The 19,065-nt window shown below is 33.8% G+C and overlaps 1 protein-coding gene across 1 annotated transcript; it reads left to right on the top strand.

The window, feature by feature from the left end:
• Positions 1-1,171: 1,171 nt before the first annotated feature.
• On the top strand, positions 1,172-4,353 carry LOC104602585 (putative leucine-rich repeat receptor-like protein kinase At1g68400). Its single transcript, XM_010266319.3, has 2 exons — positions 1,172-2,654; positions 3,450-4,353. The coding sequence occupies exons 1-2, from the start codon at positions 1,301-1,303 to the stop codon at positions 4,118-4,120; spliced, it is 2,025 nt and encodes a 674-aa protein (XP_010264621.1). The 5' UTR covers positions 1,172-1,300; the 3' UTR covers positions 4,121-4,353.
• The last annotated feature ends 14,712 nt before the right edge of the window (positions 4,354-19,065 follow it).

Genomic DNA, 19,065 nt, shown 5'->3' with positions numbered 1-19,065 from the left:
ATCCCTTACATTGTTAAAAGGATAAAAGTCATATAAAGACAAAAGAAAATCCAATTACGGACCCACTTTATCTTACTGTAATAAAATAGGAATCGGATCTGACACGCAGATCGAACCCTGTATTCCTCTACCTTCTTACGGTCTTAACGCAGGCACGTAATTGCTTTCTCTTTTTGGATTGAATTACGGAAATCGCCCTTCTCCTGTCCCTTGCATTACATCTCTCCACTGAAAGAGAGGCAGGGTTATTTTGATTATTTACCTTGACGACCCTCCGTCTCCGATTAGTAAACCCGTAAGCTAGGGCACGAGTCGTCAGAAGATAACCGCAGTACGGTAAATCGTCTCGTAAAAGACAAGTAATTACTTTGCGTGAAATCATGCGGTAGTACGGTAAATCGTCACTTTCGATGAATCTCATACCGTCTAAAGCCTGTGATAGACATAGTAGATATGATCATATGATTATACCCAATCAAAGAGACCGCTTTATGCGTATGCATTCCGTTTGCGATGCGTGTAATCGGCGACTCCAATTTTGGTATATACAGTATACGAAGTATTTTACTCTTTTACTCTCATCCTCCAAAATACAGACATTTATGACGTGTCAGTTAAAGCGTAGAAAGTGGGCAACGAGCTTGCTCTCGTTGTAAGCAGCTCCCACGTTCATCCTTCCTTGTCAGTGCAATTCGACAACAAACAACTCACGAACATGTACTATACCAAAAAATGAGAGCAGACTCGTTGTATCACCACTCATAACTTCGTAACAAGATTACTCTCGACAGCTCTTAAGCGCGGGGTCCACATTTCATCTGATCGATGGGTCTAGACTAGTGTGGTGGCCCAACACATGAGTCAACAAGTACCGTTTAAACAGGTGATCCAACGATCAGTGGCCGAAATTGATTAATCAGCGAAGCAATGTGTCAGAAGGGGTCTTTGGTTATTTTACAAAAAAATTAAGGACGTATTCAGAGTTTCATTACTTGTAATGTATAGAAAATGAATTAATAAAAATGGTTCTGCAGTGCTTCTGCTCATTCCATGCTTCCATCATTCCATGCCCTCGGAACATAACAAATTGCAGGTCAATTTGCGGGAAAACCATGCACGGGAAGAACAAACACACCCGCCTTTATTTTAACAAAAGCCCAATATTTCTCCCGAAATTACACGTTTACCCACTCTTTAACTCTCAAAATTCTCTTCAGCTCTAAAGGCCGAAAGACACTACAGACTTCAGATCTCTGCTTCTCCGTTTCTCCGTTGCAGTTGCAGAACCAAAAACAGAAAAATGGCGAATACTAATTTCGCCTTTATACATTTCGTTCTTTACCTTCCTCTTCTCCATTTTGCATATTCTCAGGCCTTTTCAAATCCTGATTATGAAGCTCTAATGGCGTTCAAAACAGCTTCAGATACGTCCAACAGGCTTAGTAGCTGGAACCAGACCGCCGATCCATGCACCTGGTACGGCGTTTCGTGCCTCCAGAACCGCACTTCTCGTCTCGTTCTCGAAGGACTAGATCTTCATGGCAGTTTCGACCCGTTAACCAAACTGAACCAGCTCCGCGTCTTAAGTCTCAAGAGGAACCGCCTCTCTGGCCCTATCCCCGACCTCTCTAACCTCACTGCGCTCAAACTTCTTTTCCTCTCCTACAACGAGTTCTCTGGAGATTTCCCAGCCTCCGTACCCTCGCTTTTCCGCCTTTACCGTCTCGATCTGTCTTACAACAATCTCTCCGGTCAAATTCCAGCTACCGTCAACCGTCTTACGCACCTTCTCACTCTCCGGCTCGAAGAGAACCTGTTTTCCGGTGGAATTTCCAGTTTGGACCTCCCGAATCTTCAAGACTTCAATGTTTCTGGAAACCGCCTCACTGGACCCATACCCAAGTCCTTGTCCGGTTTCCCGGAAGCCGCTTTTGCGCGGAATCCGGTTCTGTGCGGGTCACCGTTACCGAGCTGTAAGAACATTGTGAGCGACCCAAGCAAGCCTGGATCTGAAGGAGCGGTGGCGTCGCCAGTAAGTCCTCTAGACGGAAGTCAGGGAGTAGTTTCATCGTCGCCTAGCTCGAAACCGGAGGTAATGGAGTCCAGTACTACGGCAAATGATCGCCACAATGGAACCGGGAGGATGAGTATACTCGCCGTGGTAGCCATTATACTCGGCGACATTTTGGTGCTCGTGCTCGTCTCATTCCTGTTATACTGCTACTTCTGGAGAAATTATGCGGTAAAAATGCGAGACGGCAAAGGGTCCCAATTACTAGAGAGCGAAAAAATCGTATACTCGTCGAGCCCGTACCCTTCGCAAGGCGGATTTGAGAGAGGCAAAATGGTTTTCTTCGAGGGCGTAAAGCGGTTTGAGCTGGAGGATTTGCTCAGAGCTTCTGCAGAAATGTTGGGGAAGGGTGGTTTCGGAACGGCGTACAAGGCAATTCTGAGTGACGGTAACGTGGTCGCCGTTAAACGGCTTAAAGAGATTCAAGTTGGAGGCAAACGTGAGTTCGAACAGCACATGGAGATATTGGGACGGTTACGGCACCCCAACGTCGTTAGCTTGAAGGCTTATTACTATGCTAGAGACGAGAAGTTGCTTGTCTACGAATACATGCCGAACGGAAACTTGTACTGGCTCCTCCACGGTAAGTCAAATTCCTCCTATTCAAGAGCAGTTTACCGTTAAACTCCAAATTATACTGGTTTTCCAACAGTTAAAATTTCTCGTAATACTGAATAACGAGGACGTCGAGGAGAATCCATCCCTCACCTTCGTCTGTTCGTTCCTTTTTTAACTGGTATGGTTTCCGAGACAGGAAACCGGCTCCTCCAATCTCCACCATTGTGGTAAAAAACGGAATGATGACGACTGTTATTACAATTTACTCGTATGATTATTTTTAGCCATTTGAAACAGAGAAGTGTACGTGTGATACGTTGATCGGATGGTTTAATTTAGAACTGCCTTGGCCTGGAAACCCCGAACCCATCACTCTGATTTTGTTTGTAATTTGGCTTTGGTGACATGAGAATTGACAGTGGATTGGAAAGTATCTGGACCTACCAATTAATGATGGTCTCCAACTTCAAACTAACAGAAAATCAACAGTCGTCCTAATTTTAGCAGATAACACTGTTTGTTCATGGTTTTTTTTTTTTTGGTAAAATTTGTTCACGGTATTTTGGATCTAGGGGATTTCCTCAATCCATATTGGAGAGTATCTGGAGTCACCTTGTTGTCACTTGTCACCATTTAGTTGCAGAGATGTAGAAGATAGTAGGGTCCTTCTTGGAGAATGTCTTTTGGCTTTTCTTCCACTTCACTCTTATTTGCAGGGTTAATGAACTAATTAATGGAGTTTAATTAAAGAGTCCATCAGATCAGTGGCTATTGGTATTTAGCTATTATTATTCAACTGCATTTATGCATTCTATGTCAGGTAACCGGGGCCCGGGCCGAACCCCACTAGACTGGACAACGAGGTTGAGGATCGCAGCCGGAGCGGCTCGTGGCATCGCCTATATCCATCACTTTTGCCGTTCGCCGAGAATCTCACACGGTAACATAAAGTCGACTAACATTCTGCTCGACAAGACCGGGAACGCCCGAGTTACTGACTTTGGTCTGTCCATCTTCGCCTCTCCAACTGCCTCGGCAAGATCCAACGGCTACCGTGCTCCCGAGGCATCATCCGACAGTCGGAAGTGCTCGCAGAAGGCTGACGTGTATGCCTTTGGTGTTCTTCTGCTGGAGTTGCTCACTGGCAAATGTCCGTTGGTTGTGGATAATGGCGGGGCGGGAGTTGGTTGTGGCGTGGTCGTTGATCTACCGAGGTGGGTCCAGTCTGTGGTAAGGGAGGAATGGACGGCGGAGGTGTTCGATTTGGAGCTGATACGGTATAAAGACATTGAGGAGGAGATGGTGGGTTTACTCCAGATCGCCATGTCATGCACTTCTAATTCCCCGGATCAACGGCCCAAGATGAGTCATGTGGTGAAGATGATAGAAGAGATAAGGGGAGTAGATTTTTCACCCTCGCATGAGTCATTTGACTCGGTGTCCGACTCGCCTTCCGTGTCAGTATCAGACGACACGGCAACGAGTCATTAATTGCTGATTAGACATAAATAATTAAATACTGACCGTGTTAGGGATAATCAAGTAATTATCATCCCTAATGACTTGGAATGTACCTTTTATTTTGTTGTCTTTTTTTTTCCTTAATTTTAATTTAATTTGTTAACGCGATTGACGGAATATGTTTGTAAAATACGGCCTCCATTAGTTGTGTGGGGTTTGTTTGGTTTATATTTTATAGTTGTTTGAGTGAGACTGATGAGGTACCTGGGGAGTGTTTGGTCTGGCTACTACATGCAAATGAATCTAATACATTTTACTTTTATAGCATTTAGAGGCGCTAAGTTCATCATTTAATGTCACACCAACTTGCCATGTGACCAATGCTCAAAGTATTAAAAGTCACCAGCGACTCTATGACCCACAAATATGAGACTGGGCTGTGTTTTGGCCACCAAGGCTTGTAAATGCCAAGAACCACATGTATACATGTATGAACCTCTTCTGTATATAATATTTATATCTATTTCAGATGAATGAATGTCAGCATCTGTTTTTGTGGGGGAAAAAATAAGTGAGAAAATTGAAATTTGATGGTTTTTTTGCTGTAATATTTTATTATCCTTTTAATTTTAGTAGAATCCCCATTTTAGATACGTGGCTTTCTATTAATTCAGAAAATAGCATTTTAGAAGTGGTTTGATCTTATTTTTAAATAGAATTCAAATCATTTAAAAATTTGAGAATAGTTAACCACGTAGTTTCAAGTTTAACCACATGTGAAACCACTCTTTCAAAAGTGAGGGTAGTTAAATAAAAAAAAATTAACTGACGGTTTCTCATCTTTATAAAAAATAAAACTTAATTTAATATTTAATTAATAAAATGTGGATATTAAATAGAACTGATAAGCATACATGAATAAAAAGAATATATCGGATTTCAAAAAAATAAAAAGAATATATCAAAATATTAACCTGTACTTAATACGGGATCATGCCTATATGCCTAATTTAAATCAAAACAGAGTAGGTGGCGAAAGTTTTTGCATATTTTGATTTCAACTTTTTATAGAGAAACAAGCACAGCCCAAGAGACTATAAGTAGGGGAAAGCAACAAGTTCAGCATGTAGAAATAATTGCCAACTTTACAAGGATATATGTTCATTGTATTGATTTGGACAGCGTTAGGAAGAGCAATCTCTTAGAAAGCTCTTCAGTGATAATGAAAATCAGATGGAGTTAGTCAGGCTAATGTTTTATCCATGAAACATGATTTAGCGTCTCCACATTGCAGACGCTCCCGTTTTAAATCTTCAAACGAAGACATCTCCCAAAATACGAGGAAAGATTATTAACCCAACAGTGTTAGCTAGCTAGTAAATGAATTGACTACTTGACCAGTCACGATTTAGTCCAGTGAGTAGTAAATGAGTTGGCTCCAATAGTTCTAGGTCATAGTCATCATACAACCCTTACCCCAAATTATATGCGTCAGCTACATAAATTCTGTTTGTCCATTCCTTCCTGTTTAATGCGGTATTCATTGTTAAAAAATGAGACACCATGATACATAGAGAATTTACAGGCCACTTGATGTATTTATGGAGTTCTTCCTCTCTTTTAGTGCCACCGGAAGGAAGGGGTCAGGAGAAGGGGGGAGTTGGTGGTGAGAGGGGGGTTCCCAGTTCACACTAGGAGACAAAGAAGTGTGATTTTGTCCCATTTGTAGAATCACATGTAGACTGTTTGGACCATAGCGCAGCTCACCATCCCTATCGTCACCTCAACCACCAATGTCATTTCTTTATATATTAAATAATTTTCCAACTTTTCTGTTGATTTCTTTACTTGGACAACAAACCAGAGTTTGTTGTAATCCATATATGGACATTGCAAGCTCTGAATTGAGGGGCTCGACCTCTGTTTGGAAATCGACTTATAACAATTGGAATAGATATCTTTTTCCCACAATTGTTCATATAAATATTAGATAATGCATTATTTTCCACAACCATTTTATGTGGGAAAATGCATATTTTTTCCGCACAACTGTGAAAATCAATAAATCATAAAATGGTACAGAAAATACATTTTGGGAGTATTTACTATTTAGGCGTCTGTTTGACATCAACGCCGTTGCTCTAGAAACGGTGACACATCAGCATCATATAGGAAAAAACGGTATTCCAGGAAATGCCAATTTATTTGAAATCGTTTTTCTATAAAAAGTGGTACAAATCGAGAAGGCATAGGTTGGAACGTCAAAGTTGACGTTTTCTCAAATTGCAACTCATTGCTGCTAACGAGAATGTTATGGTAGTGACGTGGATTTCCTATAGTGAATATCAGTGCTGTGCTGAAAATAAATATGGAGCACTAGTGTCAAATAGAAAGTGTTGTTGCTCCAAAAAACACCCTACCTAGCAACAATGTTTCCAAACAGAAAAAAAAGACATCATTTTCTAAAAAAACGATGCTTTCAATTCACACATCTGCAGCATCGACGCCAAACATATACTAGATTTTTAACATTGAAAGTGTCAACAGTGACATATTATTTTATTATTGATATACATTTTTCTTTACAGTGCTGTTCATAAATCAAAGAAATTGCCTATATTTTGCAATAAACTAAATGTTGAAACATCAATAAAATAATAAAAAGATAAATAGAAGAGAAAACATTAAAGTAAAATTGGCCCAACAATTGGCTTCTTCAAAACTGGATCCCGTATAACTTTGGTTGGTTTTAAAACCATAACTTGAAGTTATCAGGAAGTTTCACATTTTGTATTAAAACATCGATCAGGACAAATTTGAGCTCCATTTCTGCATCCTCCGTTTTTATCTAGTTTATCTTCTAGTGGCACATTTGATTCTTTAATAGTCATGTTGTAAGGTACATGAATTCAATTAACACATGCTGACATGTAGGTTTTGGATCTAGTACCGTGGTACGCAGTGATCCAACCCCACGAGATTCATAGGGCAAAGAAATTCTGGTCCTGGCCTTTGAATTCTAACCACCGTATTCATTGTAAATAAAGAGAGTAATTTTCCTCCTCTCCTTTCTTAGAATTTATCTTTTTTTTTTTTTTACATGTCTTTATTTACATTTCTATCATTAATTTTGCTGGTGTGAGCTTGTCTTACATTGTCTTGATAAAGGAGCAGGGTTGTGTGAGATTGACAACCAATTCTAAAATTTTTGCAAACTCTCGTAGTCATAAATTTTAAAACGGGATTCATGCATGTAGCCAATTCAATATAATTTATGGATTTAAGAGATAGGTTATCCCATTGTATGCCCCATGGAGCCAAAACATTAAAAAAAGAAAAAGAGAAAAATATATAATTTAGACAAGGCTTAGATGATGATATGCACATTTTCATCAATGAGGCGAGATTTATTATGACATGTCTGTTTTTGTTCACCTATCTTTGGGAGGATTTATATATATATATATATATAGGGGATAGTCCATTCTCCAACTCATAATCACCTTTCAATCCAGATGCAAGTAAGGATAGCAATTTTCTCTATCCCCGACGGGAATTAATCTTCCCCAATTCCATCGGGTTGGGGATGGGGACAAAAATTAATAGAATCCCCGATTGGGATCGGGGTCGGGAATGGGGATTGAGGTCCCCGCTTTTCCCTTGACCCCGATTATATATATATATATATATTAAAACATATTTAAAACATTATTTATAATTTAAATTTTTTATTTATTTTAAATAAATTTATTTTTTCAAAAAATACTATTATCTAAAAAAATTTTAGGAATTCGGGTCTGCAGGGAACCCATCCCCATCAGGGATCAGGGATGGAGGAAAAATTTTATCCCCGACGGGGATTGGGGACGAGGATGGGGGGGGGGTTAATTTCAGAATCGGGGTTCCCGTTGCCATTCCTAGGTGCAAGCGGGATTTGATCCAAAGTTCCGCTACAACCAAGAGGATACCTTACCAACCATAACTTTATTTCGTGAGCTTCTTATAGAAACTCGTAAACATTTGTATAGTTATGGGGATGAACAATATCATCCTAAAAGTTATTTCAAACTTTATTTTTTAAGATTTCTAATTAAAACTTAAATTTTTAAAATAGGGCAATTTGTTGACCGAAGTTTCTGAGCATTGCTGAAACTTCTCCTGAAGTTTAGTTTAGTAAGTGCAATCACTTCCTCTGAACTTTATGATACAATTGTAAATAGATCCCATTTGTTAGAATCCTCTAACAATAGCCATGAAAATGTCCAAAATACCCATAAAGTTAATAATGAGACTGATTTCTATGAAAAATAAAAAAAAATAGAAACTTTATGAACAATAATAAAAAAAGAGAAATTAAAATTACAATTTTACCTTTGAGTGATTGATATGAAGGGAAAATTTAGAAAATAAATTAATTTCAGAAAATATATTGAAAGGGTTTGAGGTAGTGTTTCATATAACGAAAAAATTTAGAAAATAATCATTTTTGCCAAAAATAACTTCATAAATATTTTAAATATTCTCATGACTCTTTTTAGAAGATTCAATGGAAAGGGGTCTACATAAAAATATATAATAAAATTCAGGGGAGGTAATTGTAATTGCGAAAGGAGGTTTCAGCAACAAACAGAAATTTCAAGAGAAGTTTCAGCAATTTACTCTTTGAAATAAGATTCGAGCAATTAAGAATATAATTTTAGTATCTTATATATACTGCTTATTAAATAAAGCAACCTCCCAATATTTATCTAAACTGCAGAACCAATTGAGCAGGGTTGAAGGTGGAATGAAGTGCGTTTCTTGCTTGAAATTTTAGGTAAGGTGGGCTATGTCTTCTCCCGTAATTCACTTCCCTTTTGATAAGGGTTGATAAATAAATTATAAGGTTGGCAAGAAACAACAGACATGGTAGTTAGTAGAAAACTTACTTGTGCCAACCATCACCCATGTCACATCTCTAAAATAACTCCACGTGTCTCCCCCCTTCATGTAACTTTTACATGTACATGCAGTAGTACTGTACCTTCTCTTCCGGTATTTGTATGTATTAACAATCAATAATTGATTTCTTGAGGTAAAAACAAGTAACAATTGTTTGATAATTGGTTTCGAAGCTAATTAATTCCGTGGTAAGAGATGTTGCATAGCCCATCCCCATCGTTAAAACCCTCTCACGGTGGCAACAGGAATAGATCCTGCTTCCCCGCTATGCCATGGTTGTAGATGAACCAACTTGGCAAAAAAGAATTGAGGTAGGTGAAAGATGGTACAAAATTTTCATTAGTTTTTTAGATGTAAAATTTGAGCTGCCAATAAATGCAAGAGACAATAATCACAAATTACAAACAAACAAATCAAAACTAGTATAAATTTTGCACTCCATCAAGATTTGAGCTGAAACCAAATTTAGTTATAAGAAAGTTTCTCTATTACCCGTTAATTGGATTCTTTGCTCCCCTAAACGCCGGGCAATACATTGGTGAGGCAAAGTTGAACAGGGAAATAGGTTTCATGTCCTAACCATTTTATTTGGTCATATCCCCCATAAACAGACAGGTTTATGTTGTTTAATATGTTATTTTGGACATATTGGGAGGCCCCGTTTTTATTTATTTACTTATTTTTTTTGGTTTTGATCTCATAACGGTCCTTCACATGCCGTGATCCTACCTCATACAAATACACAAGAAAATTTGCATTCCCTATGTATATGTTTGGCATCAATGTGGCAAATGTTAATGTATGGATTGGAAGCACCATTTCTGAAAAAATGATATATATATATATATATATATATATATATATATTGTTTGGAATTGTTGCTGTCAGGTAGGACACTTCGAGGAGCAACAACAGTTTTTTTTTGTTTGGTACCAATGCTCTAAGAAACAGTTTCAGCACTGGTACCCATTATCCAATGTCACATCACTGCCACCTCACATCCCTGTTGGCAGCAATGGCCTGCAACTCCAGGAAATGCCAAATTCTGTGTTGCTCCAAGCTATGCCTTCATGATTTTTAAGGTGTGACTTGAAGTACTGGTTTTTATAGAAAAATGGTTCCAAACAAACGCCTGTTTCCTGGAGCACCATTTTTTCTGACATAGCGCTGTTTTCTGGAGCAACAACAATAATGCCAAACATGTGCTATGTGAGAGGACCTTGATCAAGAGTTCGGGGAAAAATAGTTCATGTAGCGGGTCCCATATGATTGGGATAAGGCTTCGGTGATGAGAGGAGTTCGGATCTGCTTTTCACTCCAACTTTGCAGGCACATCCCATCATGTATGGAAAACATCTCCCATATTTATGTGATATTATTCATAAGAAATATTTTCAAATTAAACGAGCAGATCCCAATTCGAGAGGGCCTTCTCATTGAATCAAGTCAAGTAAAATTGGTTCCAATGGATTCGGTCGCACAACATATGTAAAGGGGGCAATTTTAATAATTAATGTTATTTTTTTATGTTTTAATTGGGTTCTACTATAATGCCAGAAAAACTTAAACCTCCCTTGGCTTTGTTAATAAATACTAAAACCTCCCTTCTTTCTTTAAAAAGGATTAAAACTTTCCTCGTCAAAAGTATTGAGGGGGTGTTCTTTTTTCGGATTTCGGGAGGGAGGGAAAGTTTGTTTATTTTTTAGATTTCAGATTTCGGATTTCAGAGTTCCCATTGATCAAGAATCTTATGTTCATTTTTTAGATTTATGTGGGGACTAGAGAGTTTATTTTCGTGGGTATCACTTACCCATCTTCTAGGTGGGTAAATAATTTTCCCACTTGGGGGGAAAGTTGCTAACATTTAAATGAGACAAAAACATCCATTTTAATAATGAATTTTTTTGGATAAAATAGTCACTAATTACCATATTTACCTAGGAAATAAAAGAACATGGGTAAATGCACTTACCCGGATAAATATTTCTCAAGAAAAATTTACCCAGATAATTGCATTTACCCGGATAAATAACTTACCAAACAACGAATGGGGCCTGAACATTATGTCTAACAGAGACATAAAAAGACAATTATACCATTGTGAGTTAAATGTTTTGTAATTTGTTAAATGATTTCTATTGGAACTCCAAACCAAATCGCTAACACGTTAGAAGATAAAATAAAGGGAAACAACCAAATTAAGAGTTACATACAATATTACAACTAGGCCTAATAAACGAGAAAACAAGATTATTAACTGTCATAGCAGAAGCTTGAGCATCATAAAAGTTCAATATCTCCATGGTGTCAAATATGAAGCTTTATTCATTAATTCAATGACAGACAAGCAATTAATCACCAAATGTTCTCACCTTCTGACTAGAAAAAAAAAGAGCAATGCATCAAACGGACATGAGTAACATAGTAGATTCACACGTCTCCAAAGCCTCCACCTTCTCTGCCAAAGCCTTAATGAACAAACCTGGCCTGTGGGTCAGTCACGACATATTGATATGAAACCAGATTCAAGAGCACCACACAAAAGAATTGAAACCAGATTCAAGAGAGTGTTTTCAATAAATAAGATGAAAGAATATTTGATGTCTTTTTTTACAGGGAATTACATGGATATAGGGCGATTCACTTGGCCGTTGTAACTATCAAAATTAACAAGCTAAGGTAATATGATAATGATTAACCACAACAGAATGAGCCTTGATTGCCACATATCACTGGAACTGTTATAATGTTGAGTTCACTTTTACCATTGGCTTTATCGTAACACAGGGCTAAAACAGAAAACCGTGGCCTTGGATCTACTGCAATAGCCCACCAAGAAGTCACCACTTCATCTAATTCAAAGTGGGGCCATTACAGCAAATCAAAGGCTTTGATTTATTTGTTAGCAAATGTGGGTTGGCGAATGTTGGGCACTCCTGGGTTGGGCCGTGTGTCATGATGGCCCAATAAGCTTTCAACCTCCAAGGTTTGTAACGCACCAAAGATAATCACCACTTCCATTAATGGAGGAACACCACAGTCATCAATATATAAAAGACTCTGTTTAACAGGTATAGAAACGACATTAAATTCTACAACGAGGTAGATAATATTTCAATTAGTTACACGTGGATCAGGTCCCTCCCCATTAAACATATCATGAATTGTCAAGAGCCACAGTTTTCAAAATATGCAAAATTTCATTCAAAGCACAAATGTCTCAAGAGACGGCGGGAGATATGAGAGATGGTAGTAGGGAGCTTATTTGGAGGGAGTGGGTGCTGCTGCCAAAAACAATGGTGGCAACTGCAATAGCAGGACTAGTTTGTTGGTAAGTAAAGTAGATCTTTTGTCGCTGTCGCTACTAAAAAAACACATTTTCTCTCATACACGGCTGAATACAGTAGAAAAATGCATTTAATGGTCTGATCAAGTTCTAAGATTGAACACCTGTTCCATTAAATAACATTCCAATCTTCAAATTCGTTTAGGGTTTCTTTAGTCGCTTCATTTCTTCATTGAAATCTATATTTTTGTGAGTTTTTTTTTTTCATTTTTCAATCTTTAAATTCTTGTTATTAAGGGCAAATCTATTAAAGTATCCCTTAGTTTTAGGAAATTGATTTCCTCTACTCCTACTGTTTAAAAATTGTTCTTATCTTAAATTACCCACAAGTTTTTTATAACAGTTGACTAAATCCTCCCCTATTGTTAGTATTTGTTAATTGAAAGATGGAAATGACTATTTTACTCATCATTCTTCTTTAAATTTTTAAAATGAAACTTTTGATTAAGCCTATTACATCTAAATAAGCTTATTGTTAACGGAAATGTAGGCACCAAACCTCATGCCCCATGCCTCCAATGGTTATCTCTTCCAGTTTTACTGTCAACAATGTTGAATGATAAGCATCAAATGACATTTGAAACCAGGAATGCAGTTCAAACTTGTAAGCAAAGCCCACAAATGCTCAAACCAAGAAAAACATAGAAAAGAAATTGAGAAGGTGTCAACAAATGCTTAAAGCAAGGTTTGGGATGATGATCTATTAATGGCGTTGCAGATCTGTAACGGTTAGAGGTGTTGTTGAAATTTTGGATATATTGAGTTATTTTTAAAATTTAAAAAATAATGGAGGACAAATTTGATAAATAAAAGGGTAATATTGGGATTTGAAAAATTCTATATGTTCAGTGATATTACATGTGAATGGATTGTGATGAAATGCTAATGGAAGATGAGGATTTAGTTAATTGTTAGAAAACCTATTGGTACTTTAAGGCAAATTTTAAATAGTATAGGTAGAATAAGTCAATTTACTAAAACTTAAGGGTACCTTGTTGTTAATCAATTTTGTTTTTTCTTTCTACAAAGAGATTTTCTTTCTTCAAAACCTCCCAAATTCCGTTGAAATATTTAACTACCTTGTTGATAGATCTCTTGTGCAATTGTCAAGAGCAGGGCCAAATCCCAATTTTTCAATTTTACTCCCCACTGAAAAGATATGGTATGTGCAACAAAAAAGCATCATTAGGATCAAAGATAAGGTGTTATTAAAACACAAAATGAGTTAACAGAGCATGAAATCATGGAGATAAAAGGGCTAGGAGTTTGTTCTCTTAACTGTTCTATAAGGTCATGAGACTTGTATTTGGCTTGCGTAAGGGATTTTGATGAACTAGGAGATGTAGTAGTGGAATACACTGACAACAATTTTTGTTTGATGAAATTAAAGACGAGCAAAAAGGGATTTTTGAAAAATTTCAGTCACATGCTATGTTACATATAAATAGAGATTAACAAACTATTAATGAAATGGAGGTCTTTATTCGGTGATGTCATCTGAGAAGGGAACTTTTAATCATTTTTCAAATTAAAGGTGGGGTCTTAGTATTTATAAGTAATTAATTTGAATGGAGTTTGACTATATATATTCTTAGTATTTATAAGTTTTTTTACCCTTATTTTTTTTTATATATATTCTTAGTTGAGTTTGACTATACTACCAACAATGTCAAAAAAACTTACGACCAATCAACCAACATCATCAAAGTAATAACCATGTAGTTTTCATCAAAATTCTTTTTCAATGGATTTTAATTGGTCAAAGCCTTTTCTAATATCATAGATTCTTCCTTATTAGTTATATTGAAATTAGGAATGCATGTGAATAAAATAGTTAAGTCAATAGTAAGCTAGTTAGTGATTGTAGTTGTTGAAATGAGAAAAAACAAATTTAATGAAGTTCATATGTGAATATGGAGAAAATTGGTTGAATCATGATAATTGTTCTTCTTTATATTTGCGTTTACTTTCTGGTTAACTTCCTTGATTTTAAGTATTTGTTTTGATGGAATGATAGTTTTTTTCATTAAAAGAGCTTGGATCTACTAGTAGAAAAATATTGCATGACATATCGTGGTTTTATCTACTGCTAAATAGAACCCTTCTACCTTATTCACATATCCACGACCAAAAAAAGACTGAATTTTAAGGTGTATTCTATAGGTAGATAAGAAAGTGGTAGGTGTACTCTATGCAGGGACCAATCCACACCATACCATAATCCAAAGTTGTTTTGAACTGTGGATAGACATGTGCGGACTGGACTAGTCCACCCCCATAGTGGCGTTCTGTAGGCGTGATGTGATCCACACCACACTTTGATCTATGTATCTGATATACAATTTATGAAGTAATCTACACAATCGATCATAAATGTATAATTTATATGATAAACAAATTGAAAAAAATTATTATTTAATTAATAAAAATATTAAAAAATAAGATTTAAATAAACAAAATAACAAATTTTTGCAAAATAGGAATATCATCAAACTATTTATGCAAAAAATAATCAATTGGTTCCTAGAATAGTTGTGGAAAATGCGTAGAGGAGAATTTTGGTGGAGAAGACTTTTCTTTGCGATAGAGCAAAGCGGCAAAGGAGAGCTTTGGCGGTGGAGAATGCCTACATAATGTTCAACGATAAAATACTGTAGAGTTGGGAGGATGTGTGTGATGCATAATATAAAAAAATGGAGTGTGAACCGACCCCTTCCATAAAAAATCAATATTGCCAATATTTTGGGGTATGGATAGGGCCGGTCTATGATATAGTGTGAACTAGTCCTATCCACGTCTAATCGAACATGTTCATCTTGTGGATGGACCATTCACAAATTCTTATTGAATTTAAGCAAGCTTATTATCATATAAAGTTGTACTATAAAATATACTTGCTTATATTCTAAATAATGTATGTTTTACATTTTTTATTTTTTTGCCTTCAATTTTAATTGCAAAACTAAAAATTAAAAAAATAGAACACACATATTCTCAAGAAAAAATATATATAAAAAGTCGTTCTTTCTACTCTCAAATGAAAACTCTAGTTTTAACCAATGTTCAAAATTTTGAAATAGTACACCTATTTTAGGGCATTTTTAAGAAACTCTTCTAGTAATTAAAGAATATAAAAATAGTTATCTATGAAATTTTGATAAATAACTAAGACAAATTGAAAGATCTATTGACAACAACTACAATTGAATATATTTTTATTTAAACATTCTAATTGAATTTTGTTCAAATGCAAATCGTTGCATATTCTCTTTCATCTTAGGCTTTATTTGGTTTTAGGTAAATAACTTACATGGATAAGTTCATTTATGTTTATTTATATTATTTTCTACCCAAATAAATTTTAATGTCTTCATTTTAGACGCTTCTACTTTTTTTTGTTTTTAATTTGTTTAAGGAACATTTTTTTTATCTTGTTAATTTTAGCATATTTCTTGTAAGCGAAAAAATAATCCATCTTGAAAAATGGTTGGAATTTTTAAGGTAAGTAGCTAAAAAACTTACCTGGGGGAAAGTAACACTACTATAGTTTTAACATTTAGGCCCAATCATTTTTTTTTTTATAAATGGAGGGAAAAATTGGTTAATGGGAAAGTTGTTCGAATTGACCAATAATAATGGGTGTTTGATTTTCATTAACGTTGGTTCATATGATAAATTGTTTTTCTGGTGAGTATTAAGTGATACATATCTCCCAAGAAGATAAATAACTTTCACACCTAGGGAAAAATTGTCAAAACATTATGAGGCAAAGTTTCATTTTTTAATAACAAAATTTTATAAGTAAAAATGGTATATTGTTTAAATTACTTGAAAACACATTTGATCAAAAGAAAATGGATAAATGCAATGCACTTACCCAGATAATGACTTACCAAAACCAAATAGTGCCTTATGTGGTCAAAAACATTAAAAAATTAGTTAATTTTCTCATTAACCAATTTATTCCCCTACATTTGAAAATAAATAATGCTTTAATCAAATTTAGCATTTCACTTATTTCCAACATTTATATATTTCTTTTTATCTATCAATAATCTTCTTTATTTTTCAATTTATTCAAAATCAAAATAATAATTAAATGTCATAATAAAAATAATAATTGATTATACTCTAATGTAGATCTTACATATTTTATTTTTTTACTTTAATCATCTCAAAAAATAATATCCAAATAATAATTCATTCACAAATACAAAACTTCTACATTATACATATACATATTTATTTTTAAAAAATATTAGACTTTCAAAATCCTTTAACAATAATAATAAATTATCATATCTTTATAAATAGTATAAATTTATTAGTTTCTATGAGGCAATTATAATGGTTTGACTCTAAAGATCCAAAAAAATAACAATGTTTGCAAAAGTCGTTAGTTTAAATATGTGGCAATTATCTAATTAAGAAAGAATATCTAAAAAGTAATTTTTTCTACTATTGTAAAGGAACTATTGAACCTAAAAGCTTAAGCTGTTAGACAAGGTCTTTAAAAAGGTTTTTATTCTTTAACGCACATCTTCATGCAAAAGGTTATTAAGCTTGAAGTATAAACAAACATGGACACACTTATACCTTGTGATAAAACTTAATTAATTATAATAAGAGATATGAAAATCAAATATTAGATAACTCAATAAAATAAGGTTTAATATCGGGTTAAAGAAATGTTTAACTTAAAAACTTAAGTTGTTAGGTCAGGTCTCTAAATAAGATTTTATTTAAATACAAAAAAAAAACTACCATCAATTTCTTAATTGAATTTATCATTTTTAAATTTTGTTATCATTTTCTTTTATCTCTTTATTAATAATTTTTTAATTTTTTTCACATTTTTGTTTAAAATCTTTATTAATACTTACATTAAGAAACGTTGATTTATTGTTATTAAATTAAAAAAAATCCATTGTCATTAAAAATTTTTTAATAAAACATTGTCATTTAAAAGTTATAATAAAGAAAATACATGCTTATATTGTAAATAGGTATATCTTTGTATTTTTTGTGGAAAAAAATACCTATTTCAATAAAATACAATCAAATACAAAATAAAAAAAACCCTTAAATTAAAAAACTTATTTAACAAATATGTATTTATCAATCTTTTCAAAAAAATAATATCTATAATATATTTCATTTCACTCGTAAATAATAGTCTTTTACTTTATTAATTTATTCATCCATTCTTAGAAAAGATTATAAACTTAAAAAAAAAGAAACATTTAAAAATGACTATAAATCCATATATTTTTAATATTATAAAATTTGTTTATACATATTAGCTACAATCTTTTTAGAAAAGTGTAAATAAAGACATGTACTTATCAATATTTTAAAAATAATAATATTTATACTATAATTATTTCCTATTTTTAAATAAAAGTCTTCTACTTTATAAATATATTAATCTGGTCTTAAAGAAAAAATTATAAATTTTAAAAGAATTGATCCTTTAATAATGATTACATACATCTTTATTATTATAATACTTTTTATTCAAACAAGTGGTTAATTATCTTTTAAAAAAAAGAGCAATTAAAATTGGTTTTTTTCACTGTTAAATAAGTTTTTTGACCTAGAAAATGAAAGAACATAGGTAATAAAAACTTTATGGTTTATATCTTTTTTAGGTTTTGAGAGAGGGCTAAGATACTTATTTTCGGTTTTTAGTATTATGTATGGTTAATAGAAAATTCATTTCTTTTTAATATCACACAAATGAGTAAATAACTTTTTCATTTGAGAGAAAAAATTGTCAAAAACTTGGACATAACAAAATTTTATGTTTTAATAATGACTTTTTATGGCTAAAATAGCTATTATCCTTTTACTTAAGAAATGAAAGAAGTAGATAACTAACTTTTTAATATCACACAAGTTAGTAATAGAGTTTTGATCCCACAAATCAAAATAACAATGTTCTTTTTTTAGAATTATGTGTGACTTATGAAAAAATTATTTCATTAAATATCTTACAAGTAGGTAACTAACTTTCCAACATGAGAGGAAAGTTGTCAATACTTGTATGGAACAAAATTGCCTATTTTAATAATGAATTTTTATGGGTAAAATAATTATTATCTTATATACAGAGGAAATAAAAGAACGTGAATAAATAAAATACTTAAAGAAAAAACTTTAAACCTCTATATACCTTTTTAGATTTTAAGAGGGGAAATCGATTCCCATTGACCAAGATACCATGTTCTTTTTTAGAATTATATGTGGTGTATATAAATTACTTTCTTTCAATATATCTTAAATGAGTAAATTTTACACTTGAGAGAAAGTTGTTAATACTTGGATAAGAGAAAATTGATAATTTTAATAATGGTTTTTTTGGTTAAAATAGTCACTATCTTATTTACATAAATAATTAAAGAATGTGTGTAAATAAAAACTTAAAAAAAAAATTAAAATTGTGTACATTTTTAGATTTTGAGAAGGGGAAAGTCAATAAAAATTTTATTTCATTTGGATATTTTCTAAGTGAAATAATTTTCTCACATCTGAAAGGAAAGTTGTGAACACTAGCATTGGACAAAATTATTCATTTTAATAATGACTATTTTTGGGTAAAATAGTTATTATGTTATTTACCTAGGAAATAAAAGAACATGGGTAATAAAAACTTAAAGAAAAACTTTAAGGCCATTTACCCTTTTTA

This window comes from Nelumbo nucifera, chromosome 3, assembly GCF_055504915.1.
Source record: "Nelumbo nucifera cultivar China Antique chromosome 3, China Antique-T2T, whole genome shotgun sequence".
NCBI classification, from domain to species: domain Eukaryota; kingdom Viridiplantae; phylum Streptophyta; class Magnoliopsida; order Proteales; family Nelumbonaceae; genus Nelumbo; species Nelumbo nucifera.
This window is presented reverse-complemented; position numbering and strand designations above follow the sequence as displayed.

Bases quoted from the DNA above. Each gene is read 5' to 3' on its own strand.
- LOC104602585 (XM_010266319.3), top strand. From the start codon at position 1,301: ATGGCGAATACTAATTTCGCCTTTATACATTTCGTTCTTTACCTTCCT. The intron at 2,655-3,449 runs GTAAGTCAAATT...ATTCTATGTCAG, and splicing joins CTTGTACTGGCTCCTCCACG to GTAACCGGGGCCCGGGCCGA.